This window comes from Thunnus thynnus, chromosome 19 (assembly GCF_963924715.1).
Source record: "Thunnus thynnus chromosome 19, fThuThy2.1, whole genome shotgun sequence".
NCBI lineage: Eukaryota > Metazoa > Chordata > Actinopteri > Scombriformes > Scombridae > Thunnus > Thunnus thynnus.
The window spans coordinates 5,594,942-5,615,889 of record NC_089535.1 but is presented as its reverse complement, the minus strand read 5'-3'; the positions used below and the strand labels follow the sequence as shown (position 1 = coordinate 5,615,889).

Genomic DNA, 20,948 nt, shown 5'->3' with positions numbered 1-20,948 from the left:
CAATATTTTAAAACAGGAGCTTCTAGATAAACAGATCAATCTTCTACCTTTTTATCTGAGAGTTAATCAGATAACTTTAGCCTGATAACAACATGTTAGCCTGGATTAGTGAAGCCATTGTTTCAAGAACCAGACGCTCTGACTCATCATTGACTCAGCAGCAGCATTAAGGAAGCGAACCCTCTTGGTTCTCACTTCGTCACATGTCCGTCTGACGTATAGTGTGAAAGTTGAGGTATGACAATAAACATTTACAGGAAACGGATGGCCCTGTGTGTATTTTTATTACCGTATCTGCTGTAAAGTTATAAATGCTTTGCTTCAGTGACGTTGTTTCAGTTGTGAGGTTACAAATAATCCTAAAAATTAACATACAGACGCTAGCTTTAAAAAAAACCCCAACAACACGTGTGCTACGTTTGACAGTCCTCAGTATAGTTCACACTCATCACACGCACTGCTGTTGTTGGGTTGTTTGTGACCTCGAGGAAGCAACTGTTGGTAGTTCAGAGGTCAAAGGTCACATTGGTGCGCCTCATGGAGAGAAAACCGTCGTTGGCTCGTGCTGCCGTCCGCAGCAGGTGTGTGTTTGTTTGAACAGATGCAGAGTAGAGGACAGGACGGTCCGTGTGTCCTGCAGCGTTTTCCTCTCGGTCGTTTTCTGTGATGTGTCAGTTTTTTTTTTTTACAGTTTATAGCTCCGCACCTCCTACTCACTTTATGGCCTTACAAGATAGAGGCAGACAATAGTCCACAGTGCTGGTTTTAAATGTTTAACATTTTATTAAGTGTACTCTAGATAGTGCGTACTAAAGATTACAAGTGTTTTTGGTTTATTTTCTACATTCCAGCCATTCGTTTCCATTCATTTCATTGCAGAGACTTGAAACTTGCTTAAAAGAGGTCATCCATCACAGTAAAACATTTCAATTACATTATTTTTTTGTCAGTTTCCGTATTATAAGCAGAGACGGATTGATTGTGCAATTATGGACAATCTGACATCGGAGATTTGTGAGTCACCTGCTGAGTAGTGACCTTTTTATTTCAAGAAAACCACCAAAGTCAGATGATCATTTTCATTCTGTCAACATAATAGAGCTGAAACAATTAGCTGATTAATCGATTAGTAAGTAGACACGTATTTTGATTATCAGTTTATCATTTTGAGTAAATTTTTTATATTATTTTATGTCTTAAATATGAATAGTTTCTGGTTTCTTTAGTCTTCTGTGACAAAACAAGGACGTCATCTTTGGGAAACTGTGATCGACATTTCTCACCGTTTTCTGACATTTTATGAACCAAACAACTATTAATTAATTGAAAAAATAATCAACACACAGTCGCAGCCTTGCAAAATAACTTGTTAATGGAACGTAGAGCAAAAATGATCAATAGATAAACTGATTAGTCAATCGACAAAAAACTTAATCGGCAACTATTTTGATATTTTATCGATCTTAAAGGCCATTTTAAAATTCACTGGTTCCAGAATTTCAAATGTGAATATTCGTCAGTTTTCTTTCTTCCTTCTGCAACGATTTGTCAATTAATTGATAACTTGATTAGCAGAAACTTAATCTGCAACTCTTTTAGTTGTTTTAGTAATTTTTTTAAGTAAAGACGCCAAACATTTGTCCTTAAATTTGAGGATTTGATCTTTTTTTTTGTCGTACATGACATTTGAAGACGTCTCCTTCAACACTAGAAAATTATAGGACGCATTTTTCACCATTTTCTGGCATTTCATAGACAAATGATTAACTGATAAAATAATCGTTAGTTGCGGCACTAATTATTAATAGATGAAGCTACTGAGCAGTTTATTAAGTAGCTAGAATTAACCCCAACTTTACCAACTGCAACATTAAAGTGATGATTACACATCAATGCATCAATAATTATTATAATCCATGATATTATTCTGAAGAGCCTTCTGCTTAATGACCACTGTAACTTCAGATTCTTTAAGTATATTTTGACGCTAATACTTCAGCCTGGGTTGACACATTTTCATTGGTGCGAATATGAGTTGACTGTTTGTTTGGCGTCCTCCATTTTGGCAGCGAGACCCGTTACAGAGTAGAGACTTCGTGCTTGGAAAAACATGACTGGACTATAATCTCAGGAGATAGTGAGTGCTGATGCAGCGGAGGGAAATGGTGACATTAAAGGGGAAGCAAAATGCAGAAACAGCTGGAGTTGCACCACCACAATCCCGCAGGAGCAGAAGCAACATTCAGGTTACTCAGAGTTAACTTTAGAGACGTCAGAGACCCGACGGTCTCCCAACGCATTCGTTCCCACAGCGTTCCAGTTCTCTGAGTGAGCTTCTCCCCTCGGCCTCTTTGCTGACCTGCTTCACTGAAGTGCTGGATATTCCCACATCGGGTTTTTATTTTCCCTTTTTTGCTTTTTTTTTTTTTTTCCTTTACTTCCTGGTTATTTTGGTCAGTGTTTTAGCTGGTGTGATCAAAGACATAATGTAAATAATTCAGAGGTTCGAGCATCTACCTTTCCTCTTTGTTGCCCCCTTTTTTTTTATTCAGCAACATCAAAGACACTTCAGCACTAGAAGATCTTCAGTTCATCACTATCTTGTAGACATTTAAAGGAATAGTGAGTTTAATTTGCTTACTTGTCAAGTTACAGTTAGATGAATGGATTAGTGCTGCAACCAACAATTATTTTCAATATCGATTCATCTGTTGATTATTTTCTTGATTAATTGATTAATTGTTTGGTGTATAAAATGGTGAAAAGTGTCAATCTCTGTGTCCCAAAGTCCAAGGTGACCTCCACAAATGTCTTGTTTTGTCCCAACCAACAGATGTTCAGTTTACTGTCATAGAAACCATAAAATATTTGCATTTAAGAATTATTTGATTATTAAAATTGTCGGTGATTAATTTTCCATTGATCGACTAATCGTTGCAGCTCTAGAGAAGATTGTTACCAATCTCATAACTGTACACTGAATATGAAGCTGGAGTCAGGAGATGGTTAGCTTAGCTTAGTTTAGCTTAGCTTAGCATAAAAACTGGAAGCAGGAGGAAGCAGGTGCGCCAGGCTGATAAAAAAAACCTACTCAACTTGTTTTTATACTTTGGTTTTTGTACACAAATGAGATATAAGGTGTTAATTACTGAGCTTTAGAGGCTTTTGATAGGCCAGGCTAGATGTTTCCCCCTATTTCTAGTCTTTATGCTAAGCTAAGCTAATTGGCTCCAGCTTCATATTTAACAGATGGACATAAGAGTGGTATCGATTTGCAAATTTGTACATTATTCAGAGAATATTCACGTCTCAAACATCGTTCATCATGTCTTGGAAAACAAGATTGAATAAAACAACAATCAGATGAACGTGTAAGCAAAGCCTAAAAGGTTTTATTTGATTTTATTTGTGTCTTTGTGGAATTCCTGAGCTCATTAGTGGCACCAGCGCAGCCTGTGAGGGTCTCTGTAGAGACCGAGCCGTATCTCAGGAGTGGGAACAAATGCATTTGGAGAGGAGAAGCGCTGGCTGGCCTGCTGATGGTCCTCCGAGGATAAACAAATGACTTTCACTGAGCACATCGGGAACAGACAGCACTCAAACAAATGCTTTTAAATAGGGGAAGACAGGGGAGGGGAAAATCCTCCTCTGTCCCTTCTGATGGTCGTCATTCGTCTTAGTCAAGAGTGTTTGTCGGTCCCTGATTGTCCACCGAGGAGACGCTTTTATCAGGGAGCTGAATGTAAACAGAGCCCAAATGTAAACCAAATTTACTCTGTTTTAACGTTATACAACACTGGAGTCTGACCGATGTTAGCTTTCTACAGATATATTGGTATATGTCAGATGTAAAGTTAAATATCAGAAATGCCAAATTAGGTAATTTAGAAACAGTGTCACTATTAGGTAGTTTCTCCACCAAAGAAATAAGAAGAAATAATCCAAGCAGCAGCAACCTCACACAAATATAACAAAGTAAAAAGGATTAAACAAACATTAAAAAATAGAAATAAATAATTAAAACACACAAAAATATAAATAAGATTTGCAAAATGTTCTGCTTAGCATGTAGGCTATCAGTATGTCACAAATAAACAAATACAAATCTATGACATCAGTGTCAAGATTGTTTGTTTACGTTTAAAAAAAATTACTATTGCCTGATGTTTCATTAGCATGTTTCTTGAATATGGCTCAGGCTAATTGATAAGTTGATAGACAGAAAAATAATTGATTGATTGTTACTTTTCAAGCTAAAATTGTGAAACATTTCCTAGTTCCAGTCATAAATGATTGTAAAGTGAATTTATTCGGGTTTTATATCACAGAAAACATCATCTTCAACTCTGGAGATTTATTTTGTGACATAAACTAAACAATTAATGGAAAAAATTATCGTCAGAATATGACCGTTAGTGGCAGCCTGATTACACACTGTGTTCTGTGTGTTTGTGCACACGTACATGTATGTTTGTACCTGCTGTGTGAACCATCAACGAGATGGGGCCTTGTATTGAAGCTACCGTGTGTGCTCTGCCTGTTAATCCGTGTTCCTGCAGCACCGTGCTGTCGCATGTACAGTATGTCTGTTTGTTTCAGCAATCCATTAAAGCCAAAGCTGAATTACCAAGGGGCCAAAGCTGGCGACCGCCCCAGGGTGTCTGCTCCACAGCCAGTCACCATCACACATGATGAGGCCCTTTTTTGGTGTGACAAGACCTTCGTTATTTTCAGTTTTGTCCCTGTATGTTGCACATTTCTAAAAATAATGTGTTAGCACAATCTGGGGCCAGGTAGTATTCCAGCATGGAAAAGCAAACTTCAGGACCTTCTAGCATGTTAATCCTGCAGGATTAAAGCTGTATGACACTTACACTGAGTGAAATATTCTAAACTAGGGCTGCAGTTTAGTTTTCTCTATTAATTCATTAAATGTTTTGGCTGTAAAATGTAAGTTAATTGCATCACATTCATATTAGTTGAGTTTCCATCCATCTGTGTTTACTCACATTTTCAATTTGAGCATAAGAAAACAGGATTAAAATGCAGATTATTCAGAAAAACTTGTAACTGAAATATCCCCCAAAAAAAGGTTTTTACGCTCGGCTGAGATGGAAATTTTAGTGTATCAATAAAAAACAAATTGAAAAAAGTGCAATGGGAACATACTTAGTGAATAAGTGATGACATACATGAAGCATGTGACTTAAATTTGAGTTTTATGCTACATTTGGAAACCTAGCAAGAGTTTACTTTGTTCAAACATTGTTCTTAAACCCAAACGTTAAATTTACAATGAAAAAAAAAACAACCACAACAGCAAATCCTCACATTTTAGAAACTGAAACCAGCAATATTTGGCTTTTTTTGCTATAAAAAATGACTGAAACCATCAATGGATTGTAACAGAATAGTCCTAGATTAATTTTCTGTCAATCTACTAATTGATTAATTGACTTATTGAACTTTAATCCGAATGAAAACAGGTTTTCACGGCTGTACCTCACGACTACCTCACGTGACACCTTCCTTTGTAATCCTCAGATTAGATTACAAACACAAGTAGATAGTTGTAATTGATGCTCTGCTCTGATATAAACCACTGAGAGGTTTCTACTTGTGTGTTTTCACTATTAAAAGGCTCATCTCTCTCTCTCTCTCTCTCTCTCTCCCCCCTCTTCTCACTGGCAGATTGAGTCTTTTTAGTGCAGTGGCTCTTCTCACGGAGAAGCCAGTTTCCTCCCAGTGTTCACCACAGACCAGACAGGCCTCATTGGAGCCTGAATGGCAGCAATTAGACACAAATTTCAGCCGAGGTCCCCCCCTCCCCTTTTTTTTTTGTTTTATTGGACAGTGAAATGGACACCATAAAACAGCGGTTTCAGTGGCGTTCGCTTGAAGAAGAGTCGTTTTCTTGTCTGGGTGACGAGACTGTTTGCAATTTCTCGTGTGTTGTAAAGGCGGCCTCTTGTTTTTCTGAAAGAGCTGAGGAATTTCTGTCCACTTGGTCGAAGAGGGCTCCTTCCTCCTTGCAGTATTTCAGTGCAGTTTGCTATTTCTAGAGCTGTGTTTCAAAAGCAAGGGGGTGGGGGGGGCTGAGTTGGAAGAAAAGCAGATAACAAGCCAAACTTAACTGAAATTGAAGTAAAACTGGCATTAGAAGTAGTCCACAGCATTGATTAGTATGTTCATACTGTAAGAAGCTGTTGGCGATTACTTAAGAAGAACACAGACTGACCCAGTTATCTCAAATCCTCATTGACCTGATTTTGAGGTGCATCCTTCAGCTCTTAACAACAACCGCCCCCTTTTCTCTTAACACATTAACTTATTAGCGGACATTAACTTATTAGCAAAGCCAGGCTAAGCTAAGGCCCCCCACTGCCACCACTGCCACCGCTGCCACCACTTTACACTTTACAGTGGTAACGGGCAGATTTACCTCCCAAAATTTATAGTAATTTTTGAAAAGAATTCAGACAGAGGTAAACAAAAGCAGAAAACTTACCTGACAAATTTCCTTTAATTTTTAGGTATTTAACAATTAATTTTACAGTTGCAATTTGGTACAAATAATAATAACAAATAGAAGAAAGTGTTAAGCCTGTTTAAGTTAATGGTAGTTAATTTGTAAAAAATCTTTATAAATTTTAACAGTTCTTTAACTGACAGAAAATATTTAGCTTTCAGTGTGTAGTTTTGTGTGTCCAACAGATTACTATATTAGGTTGTTTCTTAAAAACTGCATAATGAGCACATTTCCCGTACACTACCAACTTACATAACCCTTTCAAAGAAATGTCGTCAATGTCGAATCAACAGTTACAGCAGCTAGTTTAGGAAATTGTGGAAACAAACGGTAATATAAGGTAATATGTTGTTTGACACACAAAAACTACACACTAAGTCTGATTTATTAAGAATGTTTGCAAATGAACAACTATAAACCCAAATATAATGAGTTTGCATTTACCAATCAATCCAACTTAACACTTTTTTTCTGTTTTTTATTATCATTTGCACCAAACTAACCATTAAATACCTGCGAATTACTCAGAACATTTCCAGGAAGTCAGTATAAAACTAAAGGACCAGCAGCTAGCTAACCTCTAGCTAGTTTATTAAGCTAACATTAGTTTCTAGATTAACCGAGTTTGTATTTACCAATCAAACCAACTTAACACTTTTTGTTCTATTTTTTTATTATTATTTGTATCAAATTAACCATTAAATAACTGCAAATTACTCAGAACATTTCCAGGAAGTCAGTATAAAACTAAAGGACCAGCAACTAGCTAACCTCTAGCTAGCCAATTAAGCTAACATTAGTTTCTAGATTAACCGTTTTGTCTATAAAATGTTTTAAAATGGTGAAAAATGCCAGTCTTAATTTCTTAGAGCCAAAGACGATGTCTTCAAATGTCTTGTTTTGTCTGATCAACAGTCCAAAATCCAAAGAGATTCAATTTACTGTCATTTATGACAAAAAAAAAAAGTTTCAAATCATTACATTTGAGAAGCTGCAACCACCAGATGTTTGGCGTTTTTCCTTTAAAAAACAACTAAAACGGTTATTCACTTATCAAAACTATTAACAGCTACACCACAGACCCTCTGTAGGCATAGTGGGAGGCTGATCTGAAACCAGTTTTTGAGGACAGATGGTAATCAGTGCACCGTGACTATTGATTGGTTGTTTACTTCTCCTTCCTGCAGCCCCAGAGGTGCCTCTGCATCTCCACGGGTGAGAGATTAGGTTCCCAATTGTCATCAGAAGAACACACTCGCATACACAAAAGCACACCTTCGGCCGAGAAGCTCTTACTAACGCCTGACTGGCCGGCCTTGGATCAGAGGCTGAGCTGACTGAGTGGCTTACTGGTGTGTCGTGGATCTCGCTGGCTTTTGTGCTCTGAAAGAGTCCTGTTAAGTGGAGGCTTTGGCCACATAGCTGATAATGACCCCCCGCAGCCACAGATTCAGCCTCTGGCATGAAGGTCCCCTTTAGACTCAACTCTGTAGGGAGCTGAGCTACTGCTCTTTCACAGGCTAACGTCCTGGCCTTGTTTTCAACCTCTTAAAGGACGAGTTCACAGTTTTTTGAAAGAGGTTTTCCTCGTTGTAATCATTCCTCCTGTTCATACTGGCTATAAAAAGATCCCCTTCAGATGAACTTTCAATGTAAGTTGCAAGAAAAACCTCCTGTCTACCTGTTGTTTTAAGACAGATTTGCATCTTGATGCATCTGAGGTTTGCATCTTTAGCTGTGACGTGTTTTCCAGTGAAATGGATGAGCGGTCTACAATAACAAGAGGGATTTAAATCAAATCCATCACATATGATTGGACCGCTAACGTGGGCGTAACGTAGCGAACATACGGAGCTGCAGAGAGAACATTGTTTTGGAAATTAAAGTAAAGTTTTTTTTCTCACTGCTATAACACCTACTCTTCCTCTGTGATGCAGCTACTATGACCTACAAGACTGTTTTAAAATGTTGGGTGCGGTTAGCTAGTCTCCAGAAGTCACATTTGATTCTATGAATTTTTATAAACGCCCCTGAGTTCAAGATGATTCATCAAACATTTGAAAATGTTTACAGGAAGAGCAGGAAGACAGATTTCCAAAATGATATTTTTTTTTGGCGCATAACAAGAGATAACCGAACAATTAAAACAGGAACACAGGATTTAAACTGGGAAAATTTATTTTTTAGTTCACTGTGTCTTTAAAAAAACGCCATTTTCCCCCACTCCTCATCGCGACTTCCTCCTCTCTGAAACCCTTCAGAGACAGCTTAACTCGACGACCTCGGGCTTAATTGGGAATGAAGTGTTAAAACCTCGGTTTTCCAGGCTGGTGTATTACGCTGCGTCGGGAGTGCAGGAGTTAAGTTTGGTTGCCATGCGGTGCACAGAGCTGTATTATGCAAGCTGCGAAGCACATACACACAGAGAGGAAGTGCATTACAGAATGCTGAGCTCAGGGCTTTGGCTCGCCGCCAAGCATACACTCCTGCGTGTGCACACACACTCAGCTGAGGGCATACCGATTTTTCCAGCAGCACAGCGGTCTCCTCCTAGCGAGTCACTCTCTCTCTCTCTCTCTCTCTCTTTCTGTTACGTCAGTAGTTCAGCTGTGGGCCAGGCATGACTGGGGCAGGGCTGCGTAACTGAGAGCACCATGCATTTCTCTGTGTGTGTGTGTGTGTGTGTGTGTGTGTATAAAAGACAGGATGTGGACTTGTGGTGAAGTGTGATCCAGCGTGTGTGTGTGTGTGTATATGTGTGTTTGTGTGTCATGTGTCTGCTCAGCAGGAAAAGCAATAGCAAGAACTGAAACGAGGTTTTCTCTATTTCTATGCAAGTTTCGCTCTCGCATACTTGTCTCGTAGTCCTTCCGCCTGTTTTGTTTTGGCTCAGTTCTGTATCTCGCAGCTCCGCCACATCTGCAGGCAAACACCCACTCTGTTAACGATATTCTTCCACCCAACAGGGGTGATATGTGTCACATTTATGAGAACATTTGAGCTGATCTCCCAGCTAATGTTCCAGGGTGAACAAGTATTTTTGTGAGCATGTATGTGTTTGTCAGACTTGAATAACAGGAAAAATTAGTAAATTCCAGTGTTAGATTCTGTGATGTGATTCAGAATATTGTCACTGGAAAAGTTTTACCACAGTCTTTCTGTACGGCACTATTTCCCTTGTTTGTTTTCATCTGTTTAGTCTTTTTTTTATTTTTACATAGTTGAATCTGACGGGTCACAGTTTTTGTTGGAACAGTGTCACCCGAACCACTTTTTAATTTAATTATATTGCTGTGTCATTAGTTGTAGAAAATGTTAGATGCTACAATGTGAGCTTTTTAAAATGTATTTATTTATGCAGTTATTTCATAGTCAACAGTTTAGGTTTAAGGTATAAGGAAATACAGGAAGAGACAGCATCGTCTGACATGCAGCAAAGGACTTCGTCTTATTTCTGTAGCCTCTATTTTGGTGTGGACATTAGTGTTTCCATCCCCAAAAAGAAAAACGCTGCCCTGCAACGCCACATGAAAACTAATGACAGTGTTTTGCAGGTCTGTGTTGCCTTCTGCTGGACAACGCTGACATGCAGTACATCTTTGTTTTTTGATTTGTTGAAGACAAAGAGCGAAATCATTTTTACTTTTAACACATTTTGCAACCAATTATGACAATAAATGCGTACATAAAAAGGAAATACATACAACAATGTCTATTGTATTTCACTCTATTTCTTTGACTTGTTTTAATTTAGGCATTCCAGTCCTCCATAGATACTCCCCACTCGACTAACTGGAACTGTAACATTAAAGCAAGGCTGTGTAACTTGTTCCTAATTATAAATCAGAAAATTGGCAATAAAACAAACTCTGGATCAATCCAATAATCTCAGGGGAATTGATGCTACAGCTCTACTTGGACTGGTATGAGCAAGAGCTAATATAAGCTAATGATAGCCAGTGTTAGCTAATGTTAGCAAGCTTTTATGTAGATGTAGCTGTAAGTGTCGCTACTGAATCAGTTTGATGACTTTATTACCCTGTTTACACCTAAAATTACACCTTAAAATGCAATCTGTATCTGGATACGTTTTCTGGATGAGGAAAAAACGCACATTAATGCAAAGTGTAAACGCACTCAGAACGCGGTGTAAACTAAACAGTCGGACCAACTAGCTCGGCCTCTTCCTGCCAGCTACAGCAAGCCCCGCAAAAACTACAAGTGGTAGCAGCTGCTGGAGGTCACTTGCTTTTCAAAAATGACTCCGTACTTGTATCATTATTGTGGCTGTCAACTGAGACACCTTTTAATGATACATTGCATTGATTTGAGTAGAAGTTGAGCCTCTTGATTGGTTTCTAAACAGAATCTCAGATGTTTATTTAGGCCGCCTCAGAGACGGGGGGCTGAAGGAAGGACCTGTGACGGAGCGTTTTCTTGGTCTTTTGGCATTTTTTTTATTTGCTGATGTCGTCTGTCATCTGTTACTGTTTGGCATCACGGCTTTTATCAGCCTTGCAGTCGGCCAAGTCACATATTTCTCAGTTTGCATGACAACATGACTCACAAAGTACATCACGCTCCTTTGATTTAGGACTAAATGTGCATGTGTGATTGCACTGCAAGTATCTGTGCATGAGGACAAACGCTTTTGTCATATTTTATAATAAGTTCTTTTAATGAATTGATCTTATAGTGTTTAGTGCTGTGTGCTCCCACAGTGAAACAGTACAGACTGCTAATCAACTCAGATGATAAGTGTTTGCATCCGTTTTCATTCTGACACCATCTGTTATCACTGTTAACCCACTAACCCAGTCAGATATGTACTTCTACTCACTCTGACTGTCTGCATCTTGTAATCAGAGTTTTAGTCATAAAGAATTTGCTGTCTTATCATCGTTTACCAACACATGTCTGGTAGTCTCTCTGGACTTACGCAATATTTAAACCTAAATCTCACATGCAGCTAAAGTTGTTTCAAATCTATATGTACCATGGTTTTCTTTTTTTTTTTGTTAAAATGGAAAATGAGAGCTCTTCAAATCCGACAGCGTTTGCATCAGGGTTTATTTTCCTGTCAAATACCTTACGCTTCAAGAAATGTGAGTAACTTTAAGATCACATCCACATCCAAAATATGTTCCTCCATCTCTCTTTGCTTTCCCCAAAACACACCTAGAGGCCTATAGGTTTTTTGACTGAGAGGTGAACATAGGTTCAGTGTACAATAGCAGGTCTCTCTGCCTGTGGTGAAATGATCCCGTCAGTCCTGAGAGAGCGAGGAGGTGTTCAGGGTAATGTAAGCACTGGAGTTGTTGTGGAAGGGAAATGAAAAGAAAATGAGAATATTTGGCTCTTTGTGCTCGCTGCCTCACTGCCCTTTCACTCGTCTTTCTTTCTTTCTTTCTTTTTTCTTCTATCTCTCTCTGTCTTTAACTTTTTTTTTCACCCTGCCAGCTCTTTCTTGACTAGAGGAAAGTTAAGTTAAACCACATTTTAAGGGAATATCTGGTCTGATGTTTCTTCAAGAATGGAAATTTGGGATTTTAGCAGAATAGAAAAGTAGTTTGTGTGCAAGTTTCAAACTTCCTCAAGCCTATTTTAGGACCGCAACTAACAATTATTTTCATTATCGATTAGGCTGCTGATGATTTTTTCAATTAATCAATTTGTTGTTTGGTCGATAAAATAAAATTGGGAAAAATGTTGATAACTGTTTCTAAAGCTCACGATGAAACCTAAAATGTCAAAGATATTCAGTTTACTGTTGTAGAGGACTAAAGAAACCTGAAAATATTCACATTTAAGAAGCTGGAACCAGAGAATTTTAGTATTTTTTAAAATTAAAAAATGACAAAATGATTAATCAATTATCAAAATAGTAATTTTCTGTCAATCGACTAATTGTTGCAGCTCTAGCCTGTTTATTTTATGGCATTTAATGCATCTATGATCAGTATTTTATATCAACAGTTGATCACATGACTGTCGCATCTTCAAATAATTTTCACCCGACTCTGCAGCTCTCAGCTCGACGTAGCATTTTAGCTTCTTTCAGCTCGTTGTTTTGGTTTCACAACCTGCATCTTTCCTGTTTTTTTGTTGCTCTCATAGCGTGATTTTAGACCTGTTTTTAGAAAAAAAAAAAGGTACAAAAACCCACCTGCTCAGCACCAAACAGCAGTCAGACACAGTTAGCAACTAGCTGGTGAACGTAGCGAAGCATTTAGCAGCTAAAGAGCCAGATATTTCCCTCAGGAGCTGGTGGAGACCAAAAATAGAGATAAAAGAGAGTGAATATTGGATTCACATTCGCCTGTTGGACAGAAACACAACAAAGAATGATAATGTTGCTCCATAACTGTTGGAAGTGTAAATAGGCAACTGTTTGCTAGCATGTTAGCCATATCAACTTAAAGGTTGTTCACAGTGGTCACAAAATCTGTTATTGCAGGTTTAAATTAAGCGTTTTTTTTATTTAAAAGCAGCTGATTGACAGTTGTGATTTTCTCTGTTTCAGGGTTTCATCTCAGCGGCACAGTAAGGGAACCTGCCACGTCTTCAGAGCCCGAGTTGGTCTGCAACGTGAGCGTCAGCTTCGACCGCTGCAAAATCACAGCAGTGACGTGCAGCTGCGGCAACAAGGACATCTTCTACTGCGCCCATGTGGTGGCACTCTCACTTTACCGGGTACGGAAACCCGAGCAGGTCAAACTGCGCCTGCCCATCTCAGAGACTCTATTCCAGATGAACAGAGATCAGCTGCAGAAGTTTGTTCAGTACCTGATCACAGTCCATCACACCGAGGTGCTTCCGACGGCGCAGAAACTGGCGGATGAAATACTATCGCAAAACTCGGAGATCAACCAGGTTCACGGTGAGTGGAGGAGCGGGAATAATGGTCATTATCTGTGATTTCAGGGGAAAAACAGGCAGGACTTCCCCTCTTTAACACACATACGGTACAGGCTTAAACAAACACAAACACACATGCAAATGCGGGTACCTGTGTTAAATTTCCTTCGTCTCGCACCAGTGGAAGTCCAGCTGGTGGCTGCCATCCTGGGAGAGGACTCAGGAAAAACAAGCTGTTTAGGAGAACAGGATGGAAACACACACACACACACACACACCCACACACTTAAATCAGGTCAAGTCTGACTAGAACACATTACAAGAATGCATGAAGTGGGGAAAAGTTTAGGAGGCGACTTGTGTTTGTCTTTGTCTTTGGACCATCGCTCATTTGGGCATCACAATAGAACAGAAAGTACCACAAAGTACATGAATGAGTTGTACAAAGTGTGTAACATAATGTTTCCTAAAAGACTGAATACACAAACCTACTGACATACCCAGGATCCAAATCCTAGACACCTTGAAATTTTACTTAATTTATATATTTATATTGAATTCATTGGTTTTAAATTGTTTGTGTACTCTGCTTTCTTTTGTACTTATGTGATGTCGTTATATTTATATGTTGTGTGTACGTGTGCTTTGTGTTTTTATCCTGTGTTACACAAAAAAAATCACTCATGAATTGTAAAATATGGAAGAAACTCTGTTTACATATAAATGTACACTGTAAGGTTAATCTGCAAATGATGTTTGGAGCATGTTAGAGCCCCAACGGACATGTAGTACTTTATTATAGAACAGTTGGTCAATATTTAAGGTGCGTTTTGTGGTATTAGAGGTAGTTTTTTATAAAATATGCTCTATTTTGCTTGCTTGAACACATTTTAAATGAATTATTGTAGGGCTTTGGTGGTACTTTGTTGTACATTAATACACTTGAGGGATGTTGTGGTAGTTCTTTCAGGTAATTTTATAGTAGTTGTTGGTATATTAAGGTGTTCTTACGGACATCTTTGTGTATCTTTGTGTTAGTTGGGATACTTTGACATAACCTGAAGTACTTTTTAAATACAGTTTGTGGTCATTTGGGTACATATCGTAGCATATTGTTCTGTATTTTGTGTACTTTCACATTATTTTATTGCACATATTTACTCTTGGATACTTAATAGTTGAATATATAGTACACAGCAGTATTTTGTGGTATGTATACATGTGAACATAATGACTGTTGACAATATGACAGTTTTCTCTGCTTTCATGCTCACTGTGGCAATTTATAGATTTTGATTTAACCTATTTTGCTTTTGTTTTATGGATTTAATCCTCCCAGGAGTGCATGTTGAGTGTTTTCTTCTCTTATATTGGCCGGTTATTGTTGCAGATTTTGCAGAGTTTATGGTATTGATCGGTGTTTAAGCTTAACCAGCACTGCATTAATGCACTAATGCATTAATGCAAATGCAGCAGGAGGTGAACTATATGCTGATGCAGGAATATTCACGCCAGGTCTTCCCCCATACGAAGAAGCTGTTTATTACTTTTATCGCAGTAAATCTTGTTAAGTTAATCGCAGATTGTCATCGTTCGGTGCAGGAGCTCCTGATCCGACGGCGGGGGCGAGCGTGGACGATGAGAACTGCTGGCATCTGGACGAGGAGCAAGTTCAGGAACAGGTCAAGCTCTTTCTCTCCCAGGGCGGGTACCATGGCTCGGGGAAGCAGCTCAACTTACTGTTCAGCAAGGTAACGATCTTCAGAGCGATCGCCCACCACGTCTACGCTCGCATTCGCAAAACGTCACGTGCGGCTGTACGTTTTACCCACAATGCCCCTGTCTCTGCAGGTGAGAGAGATGCTGAAGATGAGGGACTCCAACGGAGCTCGCATGTTAACGCTGATCACGGACCAGTTCATGGGCGACCCCAGACTGGCGCTGTGGAGGCAACAAGGGACCACCATGACTGACAAGTACAGGCAGCTGTGGGATGAGCTAGGTACTGTGAGAGCAAACACACACACACACACACACACACACACAGAAATTGGCGATTCTCAAACAATTTTGCCATTTTAACTCCACATAATGTTACGATGATCTAGTAACCTTTAACTGTGGTAGTAGAGTTAGTGATGATTGACCTGCAGGTTTATATACATTATATTTTCTTGCAAAGGTTAATGTGAAACTCTATCATAGATCAATTTTAAATGTTTTAGTTTAGTCCCAGACTTAAAATATGTCTTAAAAATTGGAGAAAAAAACATTTTATATCAGCAAATATTCATTAAAGTAAACATTTTGCTTTATGTTTAAGAGAAAAGAGCACAAGTGCACAAACATGAGTACCCTTGGACTACACTATATGATAACTAAAATACTTGAATTTTTAAATATTTTAAAAGAACTGAAATTGTGCCCATTTATTTAATTTCCAAGGTTGTAAACATGACCTGTTTATTAATTCAGGAAGGTTTAGGTTTAAAATAACAAAAATAGATCATAAATGTAATTAATCTGCTTTAGGAGACATAGAAAGGAAACATGCAGCAAAATATAAGCACATTATTGTCTGTGTGTGTGTAATAAAGAGGAGAATACATCTATTAAAAGGAATAATGGTTTAATTAATCTGTTTTCCTTAAGAGAGAAAGAAGAAAGAAACACAGTCTTTATTTCAGGGGTGAAATACAGGATTAATCCACAGTCTGCTGTTTTATCTCCTTCAACAAAGACAATAACTGCTGAAGAAAAATCCCCCCTTCTTCATCCACTGCTGATTATGTAGCATGTGGCTTTAATTGAGGCCTTTTTATTGGCTTTGTTTTGATAATATTAAGCTTCATATTAAAAGCACTTTCCAAACAGAGATGGTTCACTTTAGGTCTGTTGGTTTACAGACTGAAATATCTCAACAGCTATTGGATGGATTTTCCTGCAAGTTGATATAAACATTCCTGATCTTCAGAGGTTGAACTTTATTGTTCCTGTAACTTTCCATCTCGCGCCACCAACAGGTCAAACACTTAAATTTGTCCAATATTTAGATTTATGACTAAAATATTGGACAACTTAATTGTTTGTGTTTAGTGCTAATATAGCAAATATTAGCATGCTACGTCACTAAACTGAGACGGTGAACATGTTAAACATTAGCATGTTAGCATTGTCATTGTGAGCATGTTAGCATGCTGATGTTAGCATTTAGCTCAAAGCTGCTGGGAGGCCGTAGACTCTTTGTCTTGTTTTTAGAGACGGCAGCAGCAAATTAGCAAATTAGCTTAGCAAAAAAATATGTGTGAGAAAAGTTAAATGAAAAGAAAGATGATATCATTTAGAATTTGATTTAAATGATATTTGGCTGTTCTACTAACGAACGGAAATCCAACATATTTGAGTTGTAATACAAAATCTTTTTCATTTAGCCGATAGAAACATCAGAAACCAGTCTGATAATCAATAACTGTCATTTTTCTAGCAAGATTTCCAAACATCAGTGGTCTCCAGCTTCTTTTCTTTGTCTTATGTGATTGTAAACTGAATATTTTCTTATCTCTTCTTTTTATTGTGAGCATATCAGCATGTTAGCATTGTCATTGTGAGCATGTTAGCATGTTGATGTTAGCATTTAGCTCAAAGCTGCTGTGTGGCTGTAAAGGTAAATGTAATCAAGCAGGAAAAGAAATAAGATAATAATTATATTATTTAGGATGTGATGTAAATGATATTTAAATTATATTTAGCTGTTTTACTAAGAAATGGAAATCCAAGATATTTGAGTTGTATGAAATCTTCTAGAGTTCAAACAATTAATCGCTTAGTTGATCGACAGAAAATTCATCAGCAGCTATTTTGATAATCAATAATTTTCCAAACATTCATTGTTTCCAGCTTCTTTTCTTTGTCTTATTTGATTGTAAACTGACATTTGACATTAAACTGACTGATTTTATAGGACAAACATTTAAATCAGGAAAATAATCAACAGATGAATCAATAATGACAATAATTGTTAGTTGCAGCCCTAAAATCTTCAATAAAGTCTTTAAAAGGCACCAACAGAACAAAATAAATATACAGAAATACACAGTGACGAAGTAGCTTTGCTCTGCTGTAGTTTTTTCTCTGTATTTCACTCAGAGCTGCTTCAGTCGGCAGCTGAAGAATCTACTTTTGTTCATTTGTTTGTGATGGAAAGTGATTGAAATCACTTAAAAATAAACGAAGCGTCACTTGGATCTAAGCTGCGATGTGAACATAGTCCCTGGTGCTGCAGTTTGCACGTCAGAACAGAAGTAGATTTTATTTACAGAGAGAAACAATATTATATATATTTAATATCTTATCAACAGGAAAAGCTGTTTACTGTTTTATGTTGTTACTGTTCTCTCTGCTTTTGTTTTTCTGTTTTCTCCCCATCCTTGATGAAAATTCTTGCTGTGCATTTCGTCACTCGCGTCTGACATCACTCCGCTCGCTTGGTTCCCCCTCCGTTCCTCCTCGTCTCCTCGCTGTTGTCCTTGGTGCAGCCTTAACAAAGAGACGGGAGGATAAAGCCTCTCTCTCTCCTCTCCTGTCCCCTCCCCCCATACCGCCAGCACTCCCTCACCTCTCGCCTCCCGTCTTTTTTTTTTTTCTCACTTCACCTCCCTTTTCTTCTCCTCTCCCGTTTCATTTTGTCATCTGTCATCCTTTATTTATCCCTATTCATTGTCCGTTGCTTCCCCCCCCCCCCCCCCATCCTCTCTTTATCCGTGGTCCTCTCGCAATCTGTATCCAGTGTCTTCTAGTTTTAGTCAACAATGCAGGTAATCTCACCTCACTTATATACTTATATCCTCACGCTAAAACTACATGACAAGGTGTTGTTCTTTATGTGTGAGCAGACCTGTTATACTGCTTCCTGTATAATATAATAAACAATTACATCTATTTTAAATATTTTTACAGAGGTTTAGAGTAATATTTATGACCTTTCCAAAGCTGTGATGCATTACTGAGACTTTTAATCTTACTAGCGACTGGTTTCTCGTCTCAAAAGTAATATTTTTATTCAAATTCTGCACCTGCAATAAAACATTACTCTATTTCTAATTGTTTTTTTTAATAAACTAATAAATTGGTGCTTTTTTTTGCTGTTTTCTGTCCTGTGAATGATCAGAAAACTACAGAGCATCGATGCCGAATGTAGTTTTTCCACCTCAAGTGAAATAATCGATAATTTAACTTTCCATAATTCAGCTTTTTATCTATACTAAGGGGTTGATGATTAGGGCTGCAACTAACTGAACTTATTATGCTCATTATTGATTAATCTACCAATTATTTTCTCGCTTAATTGTTCTGAAAAAGGCTCGTTTTAATTTTGTAGAGCCCACGGTGACGTCTTTAAATGTCTTGTTTTGTCCAGAATCCAAAGATATTCAGTAAACTATCAAACACGACACAGAAAAGCAATCGAATCTTCAAATTTGAGAAGCGGCAACTTGCAAATATTTATTTTTGCTTGTGTGTGTGTGTGTGTGTGTTTGTGTGTGTGTGTGTGTGTGTGTGTGTGTGTGCAGGAGCCCTGTGGATGTGCATCGTGCTGAACCCCCACTGTAAACCCGAGCAGAAGGGTTTCTGGCTTCGACAGCTTCGCAGGTGGAACAGCGTGGACGTCTGCCCCTTGGAGGACGGTAACCATGGCAGCGAGCTGACCAATCTGACCAACGCTCTGCCCCAGGGTCCTCCTGGCAACCCAGGTGAGATGACACCCGGCCAAAGCAGAGACATCCCCTCCTTTTTTGTTTTTTTTTTAAACAATTTCGAAATCGTCTCCTACATCTTTTCTCATCTGATGAGCGTTTGGTTCTGATCTCTCCTGCAGTGTCTCCTCCTCCTCTGTTCTGCTGCCGTCTTAACGCCGTTAAGTCTTCTTTCTCCACCCTCCCCCCTCTCTTTTAATCAAGTCTCCTTCCTTCAATCTCTGTGCCTTCAAGCCTTATTACCTTTTTAGTGTGGCTAATAGAATGAGCCTAATAACACAGTTGAGGTCCTGCAGCTTTTTTTTTCTGGCTTCTATTTCTTGCGTGTGCTTCCACTAAATCAGAAAAAAAACACAGAAACTCGAACATTTCTGCTGGATAGTAATAAAAATGTTTGGAATTAGGAGACAGACTCTGTTATTATTGCTGCTGTTTTGTCTGTAATGATCCAACATTGTTGTTTTATTGACATTTTTCAATTAAATAAACAATAAAACTCGTGCTCGTCTCTCGCAGATTCACTGACTCGGCCTCACCGGACGGTGTTCACGCGAGCGATCGAGGCCTGCGACCTGCACTGGCTGGACCCCCACCTGCAGCACATCATCACCGAGGACCACTACACCAACTACTGTTACCATGACAACCTCGACAGCTCCCTCTTCGACACCCGAGGGTGGCCGCTGTGGCACGGTGAGTGAGCAGCGACACGAGGGGTTTTAGAGCGGGAGACAAATTAGATTAATAAGAGGAAAAATATAAAGGGAGAGATTGAAACGTCTTTTCATCTCCTCCCCGTCTCGTCTCATCTCTGGCCTGTGCAGAGCACGTCCCGACCGCGTGCGCACGAGTGGACGCCCTCAGATCACACGGTTACCCCAAGGAGGCGCTCAGGCTGGCCATCGCCATAGTGAACACGCTGCGGAGGCAACAGCAGAAACAGCTGGAGTTCTTCCGTGCACACAAAAAAGGTCAGTTTATCTTCCTTCAGGCTTCAGTTCAGTTTCATATTCAAGACATTTAACCGCTGCTTTTGTTCTTCTCCCAACACATTTAAGGCTTATTAATCAATATAAAGCATGAATCTGGTTTTTGTATACAGAGATTTCGTGCCCCTTGAAAAGAACACCAAGCTTTAAAGAAAGAAAATCTAGTAGCATTTGAGGTTTTTGATGAATGTTGTTCTTATTTCACACCTCTTTAACTCTCTTATTCCATTCAAAAACTGCATAGAAATAAACCTGAGAATGAAGAAGGCAATCACATTCTGCAGAGATGCTTCAGAAAATTTAATATGGGGCCATAAAACTGTCATATATTTACAATTTTATATCCAATATGTGCATTTTGGGAACAATGTTGGAGCCAAGATTCCTTCTGTCAATCATAATCCAGTCAAACCATCTAAGACACTTTTACCAGCAACAGAAAATAAAGCTGTAATGAAGGAAAATAGCTCCCAAACCTTTGACCCAGACTTGCTTAAAATGCCAGAAATATAATTATACACATGTTGTGCACCTTTGTCGACTGTTTCTCATAAGTGTGCACACATTCTCAGTTTCTATGGCACTTTCTATGTTACTTCAGTCTTGCGTTGTAGTAACACCCGGCTGTATAAATAGCATGTTAACAGTATGAATGTGTTACTGCAGAGCTGCTCCATAAAGGCATGACATCAGTCACCAACCTGGAGGGCTGGGTGGGACACCCTCTGGACCCCATCGGCACTCTGTTCAGCACCCTCATGGAGACGGGGCGGGGCGTCGAGGACGGAGCCGCAGTCCTGCTCGACTTCTCAGGTAAAC

At 38.8% G+C, this 20,948-nt stretch overlaps 1 protein-coding gene across 1 annotated transcript in view; it reads left to right on the top strand.

The window, feature by feature from the left end:
* The window catches only part of zswim6 (zinc finger, SWIM-type containing 6), a 51,538-nt gene that overhangs the window by 16,403 nt on the left and 14,187 nt on the right, over positions 1-20,948 (top strand). Inside the window, exons 2-8 of the mRNA XM_067573886.1 lie at positions 13,053-13,409; positions 14,990-15,138; positions 15,239-15,389; positions 18,958-19,137; positions 19,657-19,833; positions 19,965-20,111; positions 20,796-20,942. Of these exons, the coding sequence (XP_067429987.1) occupies positions 13,053-13,409; positions 14,990-15,138; positions 15,239-15,389; positions 18,958-19,137; positions 19,657-19,833; positions 19,965-20,111; positions 20,796-20,942 (1,308 nt within the window). The remainder of the gene's footprint in view (positions 1-13,052; positions 13,410-14,989; positions 15,139-15,238; positions 15,390-18,957; positions 19,138-19,656; positions 19,834-19,964; positions 20,112-20,795; positions 20,943-20,948) is intronic.